This window comes from Sesamum indicum, linkage group LG5 (assembly GCF_026168435.1).
Source record: "Sesamum indicum cultivar Baizhima isolate 11 linkage group LG5, ASM2616843v1, whole genome shotgun sequence".
NCBI lineage: Eukaryota > Viridiplantae > Streptophyta > Magnoliopsida > Lamiales > Pedaliaceae > Sesamum > Sesamum indicum.
The window spans coordinates 15,210,159-15,228,628 of record NC_142661.1 but is presented as its reverse complement, the minus strand read 5'-3'; the positions used below and the strand labels follow the sequence as shown (position 1 = coordinate 15,228,628).

General features: G+C 31.7%; 2 protein-coding genes across 2 annotated transcripts; both read right to left on the bottom strand.

The window, feature by feature from the left end:
- Positions 1-1,368: 1,368 nt before the first annotated feature.
- LOC148788169 (kirola-like) lies at positions 1,369-2,699 on the bottom strand. Its single transcript, XM_088880580.1, has 2 exons — positions 2,410-2,699; positions 1,369-1,880 (listed from the first exon to the last, which is right to left on the bottom strand). The coding sequence occupies exons 1-2, from the start codon at positions 2,594-2,596 to the stop codon at positions 1,609-1,611; spliced, it is 459 nt and encodes a 152-aa protein (XP_088736706.1). The 5' UTR covers positions 2,597-2,699; the 3' UTR covers positions 1,369-1,608.
- A 9,498-nt stretch (positions 2,700-12,197) lies between these two features.
- On the bottom strand, positions 12,198-17,832 carry XTH26 (xyloglucan endotransglucosylase/hydrolase 26). The gene is made up of 4 exons (XM_011079990.3): positions 17,576-17,832; positions 17,077-17,177; positions 14,580-14,773; positions 12,198-12,852 (listed from the first exon to the last, which is right to left on the bottom strand). Exons 1-4 carry the CDS (start codon positions 17,739-17,741, stop codon positions 12,444-12,446), a joined length of 870 nt encoding a protein of 289 aa, XP_011078292.3. The 5' UTR covers positions 17,742-17,832; the 3' UTR covers positions 12,198-12,443.
- Between the last annotated feature and the right edge of the window lie 638 nt (positions 17,833-18,470).

Sequence of the window (18,470 nt, the reverse complement as noted above, 5' to 3'; positions counted from 1 at the left end):
AAAACCAACAGAAACACAAGCCAATTACGTGGAAGGAAGCAAGAAGGAAGTCAAAAATTGCTCTAGTCACGCTAGTTTGAGAAAACACGATTACGAATATCACTCTTTTTTAATATTTCTCCATGGCTAAAAATAAAAAAAATCGACATATTTCTTAAACTCTTGGAGAAGTAAGGATTGAAAGATGAAAATTTGATCACTAATCTCCATTGAAGCAAGGGCGTGCATATACTTTTTGCCAAGAAAAAAAGAAAAAATTGGGTCCGAAGTTCCCGTCCAACCTTGTTGCCGTCCATGGTGCAAGAGCGTGTTCCTGCCCAAGTTTGAAAGAAAATGCAAGCTACCCACATATGTTGAGATTTGTTGTGCACACATGAGGAATTGGGCCTTCGATGATTTTACTGACCCTATAAGTCAGATTCTTGTAAAAGAATATACTCAATCACCAATATAAATGCCATCAACTCATTGGTTGAATTGATATTATTCTCCTCCATGAAAAAAAGGGTTCTTGGTTCAAACTTAAGCCATTCTTGACCACCAACTCCAATGTACTAATATAAAAAAAAATCTTCGATTTAGAAAATATTTGTCAAGTTCTTCGCTAGCCTTGAAGTGGAAGTATTTGGTCACTTCAAAATTTGTAGTGTAAGTTACCAATAAAAAATCAAAATAAATTGACTAATAATTAGTCTCAGATTGAAGGCCATACCAAAGCAACCCTTATAAATTTTCAAAATGAATGATAAACTCATAACAAATTTGGGTTTATTGCATTTTTCATAGATTGATTCAAAGATTACATAATTGTGCTTTTCTTTTAGGTTTGTTAATAGGTCAATACATGTTTAAGCATAGCCAATTTGAATAATGATTAAGATCTAACTCTTTAACAAACCCAATATATAGATATGAGTTACAGACCAAAATTCTAGTCCGTGCCTATAGGAAAGGCCTTCAGGACCTAATATTATACACAAAAAGTCAAGTCAAGAAATACACAACGTATCAGATCTAAACTACATCTTTCTTCGTAATTAGCATCAAACACTAAGGGTCTTGATATCAAATTAAATGTACATGGTCCATGAATTTCTCCCTCCATAAGTCTGGAGGAGGTTATACATTCCATTCAAGAACAAGCTTCTACCTCTTGAATCGCAATTTACACGAAAAAAAAATTAAGGGGAATAGTATTCATTCCCAAATATCATTTTCAGAAATTATAGCCTTTTATTCTAAATTCATTAAATTAAATTATGCATATCTTTTGGCTGAATGAATATTGTGAAAGTACTAGTTAATTGCAACATAATTGATTCACTTGACTCTTGAGGGGCAAAAAAAAAAACATGCAACGAACAATAATTTGAAACAAAAAATAAATACTTCAAATTTCATGCAAATACATGGACACACAGCACATGGTCCCAGGCACAACCACCTGGAGCAAGCAGCTCATCTCCTTTATTAGTACAGAACACACACACGCATACATAACTTTCTGAACAAAGGGCTCTTAAGACACCATTAATTCTCACCATAACATTGTTCAAATACTGATTGGTAATAATTCATCATCCATAACGAAGATAGACAACATCTGATTTAGGGTTTGCCAATATGATGAGTTTCGATGTCCTTAGTGAGGTCGATGAAGAAGGAGAGCAAGGAGATGGGATGGTCCACGTCTTCACTCAGCATCTCATATTCCAATGTCCATGTAACCAAATCAATGCCGTCCTTAGTCTCGATGTGCAGCGTTATAAGGAAGGTTTTGTATTCCTCCATCAGATCTCCTTCCAGCATCTTGAATTCGATCAACTTCTTCTCCTCGTCGATGGTTTGTATCAGTTGTTTCGCAATTTTCTCTTTCCCGTCTGTAACAATTTGAAGAACGCATCCCCACAGATCACCATAATTATGTTTGGATTAATATGGAAAAATAACAATTTTCGTCTCCTAACTCAGAATATGGTTACAAGATTCTCACTTTCAGTTCTGAAACTTTATAAAAGTAATAATTTTGTTCTTATGACACCTATCCATTTAGATGTTTAACGGAAAAGGCCACATGGCCGTTAAGTGCGTAGGACAAAAATACTATTTTTTTAAAGTTGTGGAACCAAGAGTGAAAATCTTACAACATAAGTGTAAAAGCTCTAACAGACATATGCTAAGCACATGGCATTTTCCATTAAAATTTTAAAGGAAATGTGTTATGCACGAAAAATGCTATTTTTTTAAAAGTTACGAGATCAAAAACGATAATTCTATAACTAATAGACCTAAAATTAGAAAATTCTATGTTACGAGACGAAAAGTATCATTTCTCGGAGTGAAATATAACAAAATTCCAATGAGAAATTGATAGCAAAGACGTGGTGGATATGTAGTTAGAGTACTCACCATGAGTGTACTTCCAGCAAATGATGGAACCAACATGCCCAAACTCACCCTCATGCAAATCACATCCTTGCACTTTCCCAGGGCTGGTTGTGGAAACATGGTGGGGCTTGTGCCTGAACAGCTCATGAAACACGTCTCCCCCAGCCTTGAACTCTATTGCAGCCACCAGCTTACCAGTTAACCCCATCTCCAAATCTGTCGATTATTCGATAAATATAATTATAAGCAAAGTATATATATCTAGAAAAAGATCAGTAAGCGTTGTTTGAAGGTGAGGACAGCTGCTTCTGCCTTCTCTTCTTTATATAGATGTCTGTGCCTGCAAGCTTTTGAGGTCAACTGTACCTTCTTCATTTCATTTACTATTTCTTGTTATTTTGGGTTTAATTTCATTTTTTCTTGATCCAAATTGCATATTACCCCGTGTGTTTTCAAAAGTAAACTAAAAATCCTCATATGTTTTAGAAATAGGCAAAAAAAACCCTTCATTTTCTTTAGGACAAAATGCATAAAACCCCCTGTGTTTTAAAAAGTTTGCAAAAAGCACCTCCCTGTTTTCAGAATAGGCTAAAACCCCCCTTATGTTTTATTTTAGTCAGCAAAAAACCCCCATTCTGTTAGCAACTAACGGGAAGTGGAGAAGACGCGCGTCTGCTGCGTTTGGTAGTCTTTTTCTGCGATTTAGGTTGATATTTAATAATTTTTTGGACCAAAATACCCCTCTATGGGTCTATATAACACACAAAGGGGTTTTTTGCTTGTTTTGTGTATTCTTTTTGTCATTTCTCACCTTAAAAAATAAATTAAATTTTGGCATATTAAATTTAAATTAAAATATTAAATTAAATTATATTGAAATTCAAATAATTTTGCAATTGTTAATTATTAAATCTAACTATTATTTTTAATTAATTAAAATATATATTTAATTACAATAATTATTATTATAATTATTATTAATTAGCCAAAATATTTAATTATTATAATTATCTAAAATATTCTTAATTTACTAAAATATATTTTAACTAATATAATTAAAATTAATTAATAAATTAAAAAAAAGAAAGAAAATCTGGTATTTCGCCCACTTTTGTCGGAAACTTCGAAACAACTTTCCAAGGCCGTCCGGACGAATTTCCGACGACCAATGGTACCATTAGAATCCTCTCTTCAAGACGAACATTTTCATACCTTCAATTTGAGTTTTCGTCGATCATAGAGAGTGGGCTCAAGCAACGATCGCCGAACATATTTTTCGTCGATTCGTCTCCGTCCGATCGAATCTCGGTCTCAAAATAGCACCATCAGACTCGTCTCTTCAAGACGATTCTAACGAGACCAGCCTCACTCAATTTGGTAAAAAATTTATGGAGATATGATGATTTAATCGAAATCTCATCGCCGGCGACGAGATGTGGTGGTGGGGGGGGGGGGGAAGCCGGGGTAAAGGGGGTGGGTGGGGTAGTTAGTTATTTTTTTTAATATATAATAATAATATATTTTTAAAATTTTAAATTATTTATATATAATATAAATTAAATAATATGTTGAATCTAGACCTTTTATTTTTTTAAAATCTAACGGTTGAGATTAATTGATTAGATCTAACGATCAATATTTGATCAAAAAAATCCAACGGTCATTAGAATAAGAAATAATATATATTAAGTAAGGGTATAACGGTCATTTTCTAAAAAATTAACACTGTTAGTTGGATTTAACGGAGATGGGGCGATTGAGCTGAGTTTACAAAACACATGGGAGCTTTTTGCCTATTTTGAAAACAGAGAGGTGCTTTTTGCAGACTTTTTAAAACACAGGGGGGTTTTATGCATTTTGTCCTTTTCTTTAATACAGAACATTTGCCACTCACTGTTTATTAAAACTAATGGTGTTAAGTTTTTTTGTTGAAGGACCGTCATGCCCTTATCAATTATATTTATTTCTTATTTTTATGACCATTAATTTTTTTTTATTGCATACCATAGGATTTAATCAATACATATCAACCGTTAAATCTATATAACTAAGGGTTAGGATTAACCAATTTTTATATATGTTATATTTATAATTATAAAATATAAAATATAAATTATTATTTATAAAAAAAATACTAAAATTAATCCCACCCCCGCTACCAGGCCCCTGTCCCCCTTCACCAGTCGCTGCCACCCACCCCACCCGCACCACCCAACACAAAGGAACCTACGTTGCAATGGGCGACTGCGATATGGAGTCGTCCAGGGGTGATTTGGGCAAATTTTTTAATAAATTTAAGAAAAAGAAAAATTAATTTATATGTAAATTTCATATACTAATAATTTACAGTAAATAATTTATTAAAATATATTTAAATTATTTATTAGTTTAAATTAGTTAATGAAATATTATTGTTATCGCATTATCATTTACATTGATATAATATTTAAATTTTAAAAAACGAACTTAGTGTAATATTGTTGTATTGCGATTTTAATTTAATTTTTTATTTAATTTATAAATTTATAAAAAAATATGTTTTTTCTGTATTTTTAAATTAGAAGGGATGAAAATACAAAGAAAATCAATTAAAAATAAAATTAAAACATGTATATTTGATTATGGTAATTTTAAACATTAATATAAGAGCATGTTTGTCAATTTACAGTAAAAGAAATATCAAAATTCGCAAAAAAAAAATCATGCTTATCGGCACCACCCGCGAGTGCACTTCAACTTCCATTAGTTTTTTACGAAAGGAGTATTTTGCACAAAATTTTAAAAAATATAGGGGTTTTTTTGCCTATTACAAAAACGTGTTTTAGCTGACTTTTGAAAACTAGAAAGCAGTATAATTTGGCCATTTTTCTTGCTCTGATTAAGAGAGAATTCGGGATATGATTGGATATGGCTGTCTCCTCATCAGCTTAATTTTCTTGATTCATAATTGCCCATTGGGATATAATATTACCAATAATCTTATATTTAATGATTAGACTGAAGTGTAAGAGTAGATGATTACTTCATTATATATACTTACACGAATAAACATTGAATTAATTAGCGTATACGTTTTCTGCAAATCATTATAAATCTCAAACTTACTTTTTATATGTTATTCAATTATATTGTGTGTTCGATATTTACACTCAAAAATATTACTATTGGCTATAATATTAGTGGTTATGACTAAAAATTATGATAAATTACTACTATTAAGTACAGTTAAAAAAAATTGATGCAAAAAATTAACTTTTTCATTATAAAAAAATTATTCACCACGATTAAGAGCAATGATCAAAATATTTGCTATGGGTTTTTATAAACTATTATAAATATTATTCGCCCCATTTATACTTTAAAAAATATTATAAATAAGAATAAGATATATAAACCAATACATCACATTTAAAATTAATAAATAAATAAAATAAAACTAATTTAAGAATATTATAGACTTAAAAAAAATGGTGTAAGTAAAAATTTTCATATTAGTACAGATAGATAATATAGATTATAAAGATGAGACAAAAAATTTGAATAAGGTTGGTTGAAAATACATAAAGATATTTTTTATAATTTAAAAAATTACTATTGCGGTGTAAGTAACCACGATTTATGATTAAAAATGATATATATATATATATATTTATACAGTATAGGTATAAAGATAATCTGGGCATATCCTACTCATTTCGGTTACGTCACCACTGTCATCATCATCATAAATTGGCCGAATATTGATTTAGTTAAAAAAGGGTATGATGGATCACAAGCTGTGCGTGACTGAATTAACCCCATATCACTATTATTATTGAATTAAATTTGAAAAGTATTCCTTATATTAGTTCAATCATTATTTTCTTAAAGTAGCTGCTAGTCAACAATTGCAAACGTCGGTTCAACAGTTCACCTTTTCTTCTTCTTCCTTTTTATTGTTTTTTTAACTCCCAGAAATTTAGTGTAATTACACATAATCTTTTTATAATTTAAAAAAATAGTTTGTTTTTATCTAATAAATAAATTTTTTTTTCATTTGTCAAAATTCACCAAATTTACTGGTATTAACCAAAAAATTAGAGAAAAAAATCTGTATTAACCCTTGATTTATTTGTTGTTGTCTTGTTGCAGGTCAAATAAATATTTTTATAACCAAATTATCTTCACCATGTTAACACATATGAGGAGGTATATCTTCACCGTAATAATGATAGTTTAGTTCGAAAAAAATTATTTGACCTGCAATAAGTCAGTAATTAGTCAATTGAGAGCAAATATCAATTCAACAACAAATTTAGTGAATTTCAACTAATAGAGAGATTTATTTGTCAGACGGAAACAAACTTTAAAGGTGCTAAATATAATTTTTTAAATTAGAAAGTATTTATATATAACTATATCAAATATCAAACAAGAAAAATATAATTATTTCATTTTATTAACTTTCCATCAAATCAACACTTCAACTTCAAACATAGTAGAAGCAACAAGTAACTATGTATACTCTTCATTGCTTCAGATCGGATAATAATAAATCACATGGATCATGGAAACTTCTAGAGGAATGAATACCCACTATTCTAGTAATTGGTAGGATCATTATTTGCAATGCCATTTATAACACCCACATGCCTATTTATTAAAAATAAATTTCGATCGCGACTACTGGTGCTGGATTGCTTTATTTGGAATTGTTATGTTTACTCGGTTATTTGTATCCACTTATATTGAAATATTTAGTTTTGATTTTTTTTTTAGGATTAATGTAGGTAGCATAAAATTTGGATCGGGTCGCTGATGTTGGTCCTGAGGTCGGATCGTTAGATCCTTTTTTCGAGCTTCCTACTAGTGAATTCTGAGAATAAAATAAACGTGAGACTAGCTGGGTAGCCCCCAACGAAGGCCCTCCGATGATTAAGTTAGAAATGTGAGGTCGAAAATAGTAAAATGGGATCGAATGAGACCAAGAAAAGGCGATAACGCAATAAACGTGTCGTGTCTGAATAATCATAAATGCAGATATTTATAGTTGTACGGTATCGTCTGGTCAAGTGACACGTAGTGCCGTTGAGATGTTGCCACGTCATCTAATCCAATGGCCACTGCAGTGGTTGACTAGGCGCCTGGGTCAAACGGGTCGCGTCGCCCGACCCGACCCGTGTTCACACGCGCGGGTCCTGCTGTATATGTATAAAAATGCCTTAAAAAATAGGGGCATTTTAGTAATTTGATAATTTCCCTCATCAAGGATCATGATCAAGAGATTATGGGTTTGAGTTCCATTAATATATAAGCATTAATTTGTTTTAAAATTTTTAATTATTAGTTTACCGTAATAGTAGTAATTTATTTTTTGAAGTGAAGCGATTGACAATTTTTTTTTTTCAAATAAGTCGATTGCAATCATTAGTATATTATCTATATCTAACAACTATATAACAATAGTATACTAATTATCAATACAAGTAACTATATCCAATCAACACGTACTATTGAAATTAAACAAACACCTACAATTAAGTAGAATAGCATTGATGGGGTTCGAACCCATGATCTTAAAACTTATCAGGCCTCAATTCACCAATTGAATTAGACCTGATCGGCGCAATAGTAATAATTATTCATCTGGTTAGTTACACATATTCATATTTATAATTTGCATATTTTAGATTGTTGATAATTGAATTCAAATAAATTCCTTAAAAAACAAAGACATTATTTTTTTTTATAATTTTATTATTTGAAAAATGTTGGACATTAGGTCGGGTTTTTGTGGACTCATAACCCAATATGCATGCATATTTGATTTAGAGTTTGAATTTTTTCAATTTGATATTTAGACTAATACTATCTAATAGAGTTTATGATCTCCCAAATGGATATTGGAATGTGAACTCCTCTAAGGAATAGAGTTTAATGCACCTATAAATATGATACATGATTGTAATCATTAATATACAGAAATACAAGTGCTATAGAATGAGTTGATCACAACACAACAATTCTCCCAAATATTCTCTCTCCAAATAGTCTCTCTCCATATATTTATTTCTATTTTTTCCTTCGAACATCACCATAGGCCCCTTGGATTTAAGGTGTGTAAATGAGTAGATCTTTTACTGAATTTACTACTTGAGTTATTGTCCGAGTAGTGATACTATTGATTAGATCTTATCATTTGGTAGGCTTAATAGTGATCAAGAATGATCATAGATTATGTTAAGATAATGAGAGAATCTAGGTCTCGTTTTTGCTGTGTGGGCGATAAAGTTTGGTGACCGTAAGTGATATGGAGATGTCTCCAGATAGAATAGTTGTCTTCCACATGGACATAGGAAAAGGTATCATGCATACTTTAATTTTCAGATACTAAGGTTGTATATGTATCATATTATCCTTATTGATACTCCATAATCACAATGTTCTTAGTTAAATGAGTTGCTTTAATTTGAAAGAAGAAAAGAAATTAATGCTAATGAATATTAATTGAGTGAGTGCTATAGAATGTTTAAGGCAACAATATGTGTATTCAACTAGTCCTGTGCTCGATAATTAGAATGGTGAGTTGATATCAAAGTGGTCTTTGATGCATATTGTTTGATGCAACCAAATGATCAATAGGATACCTATAGATGTAATCTAAGATCAACTAAATAATCTTTGGTTATGGTGTGCATTGCTATGAACATATATGAGAGTTTGTATACTTTGGGCACCTAACATTCTGAACGGACTTGGTACACACACACCCCAGATATTATTGATGAGATACGAGTATAATTTAGTTGTTCTTCAGCATGTTTTATGAACGTTATCACTGCTTGTTCCTTTTACTAAGCGTTGGTATGGATAAAGACATGTTACTGATAAAGGATCATGTACAACTTGATTTTTGTACCTTGTGAAAACGTGCGATTGTTACCAAATTATTATAAACTTACAATCTGAATTGGTATAACAATAAAAAAAAAAAGAAAAAGAAAAATATAGTCACTAAAGAGGAAAAGGCAATATCACATACATTAATAGTAAAAGAATATTATTCTAAAAGGGGACCACATACACTATAAAAAAATCGAATACAACAAACCCAATTTACATCTACACTTATTATACGAACATAAAAGGACAAAAAATAACAAAAATATGGAGATCTTGCTCGAAGGCTTTTTCATCACCATTATAGCACTCTTTCCTTGGAATCTTTGCAGTATATTCTTCCGTGGAACCGCAAAGCAAACGAACAATTTTTTTCCCAAACGTTTTAGGGATTCAGGGAAGATGATTGTGGAGAGGAATTTAGCAATTAGGGGGATTGTTCGTTTACGTAATAGGGCTTTTGGTCTGTACGACTCACGTGGCTCCATGTTTTTTCCTCCACTTCCAACATGTTTTCTATTTTTTATTTTTTTAAAAATGCTTAGATGGCACGATGGAAAAAGCAGACCAATAGAATATAATGCCCCAAATTAAATACCACATATGAGTGCCATGTGACATTTTTCAGGCGACGTGAAAATAATCCGGTGACTAGAGGACTAAATTCATGAGAATTTAAAAGATAAAAGACTATTTTGCTACCCTGGATACTTAAATGACAAAAATGCCAAACCCCTATACTTAGTGGAAAAAAATTGTAATTAACCTTATATAAAAAATAAAATAATAGAAATAAGAATGATTGTAAAATATTTTTAATAAGAGTACGTATAAATAAATATATTTAATTTTTTTTATTACTATTTCAAAATGTGAAAACTGAAAATGAAACAAAAAATTGCATAAGTTTTTTATTTTTGAAAAAAGAAAAGATAAGCATCGACAATGGCTTCAATGTCTCATTCTTGACAATGCCTTCAATGTCCCATTCTTGCAATGGTTTTGCATTATTAGGCTGTAACCACCCCATTTGATTCTTTGCCATAGCTTCTAATTAGCCATGGCAACAAGTAATTCCATTCTTGACAAATGGCTTTAATGTCCCATTCTTGACAATGGCTTCAATTTCCCATTCTTCCAATGGTTTTGCATTATTAGGCTGTAACCACAACATTTAATTCTTTGCCATAGCTTCTAATTAGCCATGGCAACAAGTGATACCATTCTTGACAAATGGCTTTAATGTCCCATTCTTGACAATGGCTTCAATATCCCATTCTTGCAATGGTTTTGCATTATTAGGCTGTAGCCACACCATTTAATTCTTTGCCATAGCTTTTTAATTAGTCATGGCAACAAGTGATATTTGTCATGGGTGAATAGCAATTTACCCTTTGAGATATTGTAAATGATCAAATTATCTCTTTATGAATAAAAAATAATAATTTATTTCGTTGCGTCTAAGGAGATAAATTATTGTGTTTAGAAAACACATGGAGGTAAATTACTATTTTTTTGAAAAATTTTTGTTTTGGTCTATTAACTTTGTCCACAATTAATTTTAGTACACTAATTTTCATAGTTATCACATTTTAACCACTAATTTGCAAAGATGTGTCAATTAGGTAATTGCATATTTATCCAACGAAATAAGCCATATCATTATCTGACATGGCTGATAAGTACACTGGGCATTCTACAAGGCAACCTAGTGGAGGAACCCCGCCCCCCCATCCCCTATCCCCTTTGGAATTGGACGAAAATGTATGGGTGAGGGTACGTTGGACTTGTCGAAGCAAGGGCAATCGAGTGGTGTTGGTGGCCATCAGAAATTAGTTCAGAAGGAGGTGGGAAGGTGGTCGGAAAGAAGTGCACGAAGATGAAGATGTCTCTCATCGGGGAGTTGACAAAAAATGATGAGTGATGGCACAAAATGATCATCGTGACTAGAGGAGTGGAACGGAACGGTGGTAGTCCCCCGACATGGGTCAAAAGGATGGAAACAATGATGATGAGAGAGAAAATTGAAGAAGGATAGAAACTGATTGTCGATCTGCAAGTGGCGGCGTGTGGCTACTCTGATGGGGACACGGCCAACAACCTCTATTAGATCAACGGATGACATCAGATGGCGGTGCGCGTGACTGGAGGCGTGGTGGAAGATGGCGGCAGGACGGAGTGGTGCGGCCGGCAGTTAGTGGTGGTTGTAGGTTGATATTGGGGGGGGGGGGGGGGGGGAGTGGGGGGTTTTGGGGGGTGTTATTTTTTTAAATTTATATTATATAATATAATAATTTTCTTTTTTATAATCTATAATTATTTAAAATATAATAATTTTAGTTTTATATTTTTATGTATTATGTGATATAAAATAATAATTTTATTTTTTATAATTTATAAGTGTTTATAATTATCTATAATTTATCTATAATTTTATAATTAAATAAAATAATTATGTATAATAACATTATTTATAATTATCTATAATTTTGTGTATTTTTTATTTATATAATTTATAAATATTTATAAAATAATAATTGTTTGTATAATTTATAAGTATTTATAAAATGATTATTTATAATTATCTATACTTTTATGAGTTTAATATTTTTTTGGTCAATAGTTTATCTTTTTTGAATTTATATATTAAATTATATATTTTATTCTACTTTGTAATATATTTTAAAATATGTAAGATTATTTATTATATGTGACAAAAATTAAATCATGGACAAAAATATCCACTTTAAGTGCTAAGATACTCTTTAGTGCCACATGTGGTGTCAAATTAAACCACGGACAAAATTAATTGGAAAAGACTTTAGGAGGAAAAAGTTAACATTTTTTCTTCTAAAAATGTCAACTCAGTTGCCATGTAATACTATAGTGCCACATGGGACTAAAAATTCCTAAATTGAAAAGCATGTGCACGTCCGTACCCTGGAGGACCAAATTGACATATTTTTTCAGATTAGTGGTCAAAATGTGAGAACTATGGAAATTAGTGCACTAAAATTAATTGTAGACAAAATTAATGGACCAAAATTTTTTTTCCTTTTTCATAGAGGAGTAATCTGAATTTGTAATATCACAAATATGTTACTTGTATTTTATTCCTATTTCTTGTAGCTTAGGCTGTAACATTTTCCTGACTTGGAGATACTGATCAACATTTATCAATACTGCGGCATCAAACATTCGCCCGGCATCAGCCCGTTGTATCTTTTGAAATTTTTGCAGTAGTCGTAGATCATGTACTTGTTTCTAACTGAGTCCATCCTGCGTTGTTGAACGCTGCTCAATTTGCTGTTTGCCGGAGAGTTCCACCAGTTCCCAGGTGTAGCTGCACTGCATTGTCGGATACTGACGGGCCCGTTGTATTGGCAACCCATGGGTGTAAAACGGCGTAATCTGGCAATGAAGGGTGCTTTTGTCCAATCAATCTTATCTAGGCCACCTCTCGTTGCCCAGCTATCGGCGTTCCAGATGCTGGAATACACTCGCATTGCCTGCTTGTTCGGATAGGGAATCCCGTTGCTCAGATAGTTCCTGAAAACTCTTATTGGGATGCTGTCCACATACCACCTGAAACAGTAGAAACGTGTAAGGGATACAATTGCCTTTGGCTTGTGGATCTAACATCTGGAACAAGTATACAGTTTTTAGGATTGGGTTCAATGCAATTTACCAGCTTGTGATATTGGAAATGAGCAAATTATTTTCTTATTTTTTTAAAATAAAATAATTTACCTCTTTATGTAAATTGCTCTATTTTAAAAAATAGAGGAGGTAAATTGTTGTATTTTTAAAAATATAGGAATGTGAATTGTTATATTTTTTTTTCATAGGATGATAATTTACTCATTTACAATATCATAAGAGATCGCTTGAATTTTTCCCTTTTAGGATGTGGACACAGTTTAAAGTATCAATTCTTTTGTATTTGTCATCTAAAAATATTTAATGATACCATGGTTATTCTATATATATATATATATATATATATGTCTCAGTGATGTTGGGTCGCATCATGAAGACTAGGGGTGACAGACAAGTTGAGCCGGTTCGCGAGGCTCGATTTTGTGTTTGAGCTCAAAACATTCTGTTCATAAACTCGAGAGTCAACTCGCGACCTTTTTAGTTTTTTTTTTACATTTATATTTTTTATTTTTTATATATTTAACTCCATATTTAAATACTTTATATTCAAAATTAATCATATATTATAATTATTAAGTAATATCACATTTTTAAATTTAGCTAATATTGATAAAATATGATATTTTGTTTATATGTTTAATCTCTATACAAAAGTAATCTTAATCATCAAAGTTAGTAAGTTCATTATTATTACTATAAATATTTTATTTCATATTAATTATTACTTTTTTAAATTATTTAATAATTTAAAAAATTATGAATATACTTTTATTGAAAATAATTCGGCTTGTCAATCTAACAAAATAAATAAATATTTTAAATACTTTTTATTTTAATTATAAATAATTTTTCTTTTAAAAAAAGGAAAAGCTCGAGCTCAAAATCAAAAGCTTGAACTAGAGCTCGAGCCAGAATTTTTTACCGAGCTCGACTCAAGCTCTGCTTGTTTACACCCCTAGTAAATGCCATAATATTATCAATTGTATTATTAGGATATTATCAAAAAACAATAATTGAATTTTCACTAATGTTATATTAGGAATAGAATGTGGACTTTTCTGTTGGCGATTATTTGTAATTATATGGTTTACTTAACTTTTTATTATGTATATGATAGGAAGAAAATTGTAATTTAGGACTGAGTACAATTTTAGTCCTATTGAAATTTAATTTTGCAAATATGCCCTGCGACTTTAAAAAAAAGGTGCATTAAGGGCACAATCTGCTGGAACTACAAATCTAACCGAATTCGTCATGTAAGGCCCTAACTTCTGATCAGATTGCAATTTTCGACTGATTTTCCTTAATTTGCCAATTTCTTTAAATTAGAGAGCTTAATTATCAATTCAAATGCAACAGAATTAAAATTTTCACCCCTATAATTACGAAATTAAGATTGCAATTTATCCAAGTTGTTGTTACAATGAACTATTCTTTTATTACAAATTAAGTTAGACAATAATATTTTTTTTTTTCTAAAAACTTTAAGTAAATACATATATAATAATTACTCAGTTACCTTCGTCTCAATAATTTTTATATAGGGAGTAATTTGTTCATTTATAATATCTTGCATTAAACTCATTATTAAAAGATGATTTTTTCAGTAAAATGACAGTTTATCCATAGCGTATGAATAAGGTGAGACTTACACAACTTGTGTAGGGTTCCAATGGATTGTGTAATTGTGGAAATCAGCGGTTGGGTCGAACCACGGGTAGAACTGCTGTTCTCTGCCGCCTTCTCCTCCAGTATAAATGTTTGTGTGGATAACGTATGGCTGTCCTGATACGTTTCCTAGGAACTCAAAGTCGATCTCATCATGCTTCTCTCCATTTGAAGACAGCTGCCATTGAACGATTCATACCAAATTAATTTTTCTTCATTTATGCTTTTTAAGCGGCTGCATAGGTGTAGTTGCATGCCTTTTCAAAATAAAAATAACAATAATAGAAATAAGGGTGAATTATAACGGGCTTCTCTAAAATTTATCAGAATTATAAATATTTAATTATTTTTTTGAAAAATTATAAATTCCTCCTTCAAATTATAAATATCCTAACAAATACCTTATTATGATAGACCATCATAAGAGGGTATTTGTAATTTTAGGAGGTATTTGTAATTTTAGGAGGTATTTGTAATTTTAGGAGATATTTGTAATTTTTCAAATGGGTTAAATCCATTTTGACCCCCTGTGATATATAAAAATATCAACAATCCCCTTATGAAATTTTTAATATAAAAAATCACCCTCATATTATGAATAAATAGTCACACTGCCCCCTGGTCAATTTGAGCTTATTTTTTTAAATACAATGACTAAAATACCCCTTTTAGTCAACTAGTCAAACTAAGCTTATTAATATATAATTATTTTAATTTATAATAAGTAGAATTTAATACTATTAAAACATATTTATAATATATATAATTATAATTTAAAAAAAATAAAAAAATAATTATAAACCCCACCCACCCCACCCCCCCGACCTCACCCCAACCAACCACCCCCGTCTTCTTCCCCCAACCCCCCTTCTTCCCCCGCCCGCCTGCAAACCCCCATCCCCACCCCCACCCCTCTCGCCTGCAAACCCCTCCCCCTTCCCCCCTTCCCTCCCCTTCCCGCACGCCCTTCTGAGCGACGCCGGTCGCCCAAAAATGGAGGCGACGCGGTCGCCCTCCAGCGAGGGCGACCGGCGTCGCCTTCGAAGTTATGGGCGACGGCCGTCGCCCAGGTGAGGAGGGTCCGGCGCGCGGCCCTCCTCTTCAGCAGCGCCGCCGCCGTTGCAATTTTTTTTATAATTTAATTTAAATAATATTTTATTATATAAATAATTAAATAATTATTATATAATTATATAAATAATATTTTATTATTAATAAGATATATAATATTTAATTAAATAATTATTATATAAATAATATCTTAAATAATCATTATAAAGATAATATTTTATTATTAGTAAATATATATAATATTATATATTAACTGTGAGAGAAGGGCAAAAATGTCAAAAAAAGGTATTTTCATAGAAAAATTGCAGTCAAAGTGCGTGTAGCACAAATTTTGTACGGAGGGGTTTTTTTAAACTTTATTTTGTATCACAAGGGGGGGTTTTGATACTTTAATTTTCATAGGGGGCTTTTTGAACATTCCTATTATCACAGGGGGGGTCTTTGGATTTTTCCCTTTTTCAAATAGTAAAGAGGTGTTTGTAATTATACCAAATTTTAAAAGAGCCCGTTGTGATTTACTCTAGAAATAATTATAATAACATCTTATGAGATATGATTTATTTATACAAATCAGCTTTATGTTTTACATTATTGTAAAAAGTAATCTTGTCAATTGAAAAAGTGGTGGGCACACGTAAAAAAAGGCCTTATTTACCTATCGGGTGAAAGGCCAAAAAGAAATTCACTTAAAAATAAACTAAGTTTTTTGGTGAGGTAAAAATAAACTAAAGTCAACAAACCACTTTTTGGCCCTTTGATTAAAATTGCAAACTAAAACATCCTGCCCACCTTTTCTCTTTTATACATATACATGTATGTGTATACATAAATATGTAATGTATATACACATATATGTATATTGATGTTTATTATAAAAAATATATGTTCAAGCATGCATACATACTATATGTATATACACACGAGTATACACACGGGGCTTAGGGAAATTTCGGGCGGCCCGACGTGCAGGGGGTGAGGGAGAACGGCTGGGGCGGGGTTGGGGGACGATGTTGGAACTTGGTATGACGGCGACGAAACGGAGGGCGTTGATGGAGGGGGAAGGGGGGCTGGGCGCAGATGGCAGCAGAGGCGAGGCGGTGTGGAGTTGGGCGAGGGTGCCGCACACGACGGCATGGTGGTGGGGTTGGTGAGGGGCCGGTTGGGAAAGAAGGGATAATTAATTTTAAAATAATTTTTAATAGCGATAATTTACATAAAATTATTGTCACTAATAAATTTTCCGAATTAATTATATCTTGATAAAATAAAAATTATGAGCACTTAATATTTATTTTTAATAATAATTTTAAAATTATCACGAGTATATATTTTTTGTATTATTGTACCATCTGTGTTTGAAAATAGATTGATGATATTCCAAAAGTATCAATTTAGTATTAATGCACTTACATAATATGCTGTTACCGTTCCAGCAGAGTTTCCAGGCACCAGCTTGATTTGCATCTCGAAGCTCCCGAATAGAAATGATTCCTTTGATTCAATTCCAGATCCTGAATTAAAGATGGATCCGCCTATCAGTAAACTTATTTGAATTTAATTCGCACTTAGAATTGCATATCAATATTAATTATAGCCCATGAAATAATTTAAAGGGGATAATTGCGAAATCCCTCTAATGAGTTTTGGTGTAATTACACATATATCAGTTATGATCTGAAAAATCAAGTTTATTTTCGTCTAAAAAATAAATTTATCTGTTGGCCAAAATTTACAAAATTTGCTAATATGAGTAAAAAAAAGATTTAATGGGAGTCCATATTTAGTTCAAAATGACTTATAAAATGTATCAACTTTGACAAGAGTCTCTTAAATTGAAATGAAGGAATTAGCATTCTTCTATGTTATATATCTGTTTCATTTCCGGCGATTTAACGTTATCGAGACACACCTGTGATCTGATCCAGGATGAGCGTCGCATCATCTCCAGTGCCGAGGAATCCGGAATGTTGAGCACCCCACTGCAACAGCATGCTATTGAAGATATTGGCCTCAACCAAACTGGAACGCAATGAGACGAAAAATGCCAGCAGGCATAAAGCAAGAATATTTGCCATTTCCAGCTGAAAACAGAACTAATCTTCTCCTTTGGAATTGGAATATTTGTTATATTCCTGCAAGCTAGCTAGATTATATAGTTGAAGACCAGCAAATACCACCTCACCGAGATGAATGTGATAGGGTGGTTGAAATATATATAGACAGATAGACATACTTCAATATTCTTTGGACTATAATTTAATTTAAGTGCATTCATGGTGCAGTACTTATGTTATGAACTTGACAGCTAAAATAATAATATTGGTCAATTCACACAACACTTGAATTTATTTGGTTATTTTTATGGGGAAATTGCAAAATTAGTCTTGTAACTAAGGGGGTGGCGTTATTGGTCCTGTAACTCTATGATTAGCTATTTTAGTTTCGTAAGTTCCAAAAAGATCGTGATTTTAGTCCTCTGCACCAATCTGACAGAATTATGGATAATTTTACCCTTTCCCAGCTTTAAAATGAGCATTTTAATTCATTTGCAATTATTTTGCATCCTAATGCATAATCTTGCACATGCTCGGCTAGAATGGTATCAGAGTTTAGGTATATTGAAGAAATATTTGTTTATATTGTATTTAGATATTTTTCCACTAACAGAAGAGACTCTTTAAGAGAATAAAAGTGAACGAAAGTTCAAATTACAACAGGGAATACTTTTAGATTCTGAAAGATCGAACATGAAATTTCTTATGGAAATTCTAGAAAAGGGAGAAGATTATCTCCAAACACCGAAT

Bases quoted from the DNA above. Each gene is read 5' to 3' on its own strand.
- LOC148788169 (XM_088880580.1), bottom strand. From the start codon at position 2,596: ATGGGGTTAACTGGTAAGCTGGTGGCTGCAATAGAGTTCAAGGCTGGG. The intron at 1,881-2,409 runs GTGAGTACTCTA...AAATTGTTACAG, and splicing joins TTGCTGGAAGTACACTCATG to ACGGGAAAGAGAAAATTGCG.
- XTH26 (XM_011079990.3), bottom strand. From the start codon at position 17,741: ATGGCAAATATTCTTGCTTTATGCCTGCTGGCATTTTTCGTCTCATTG. The intron at 17,178-17,575 runs GTGTGTCTCGAT...TCTTTAATTCAG, and splicing joins CATCCTGGATCAGATCACAG to GATCTGGAATTGAATCAAAG. The intron at 12,853-14,579 runs GTAAGTCTCACC...CTACTGTTTCAG, and splicing joins TGGAACCCTACACAAGTTGT to GTGGTATGTGGACAGCATCC.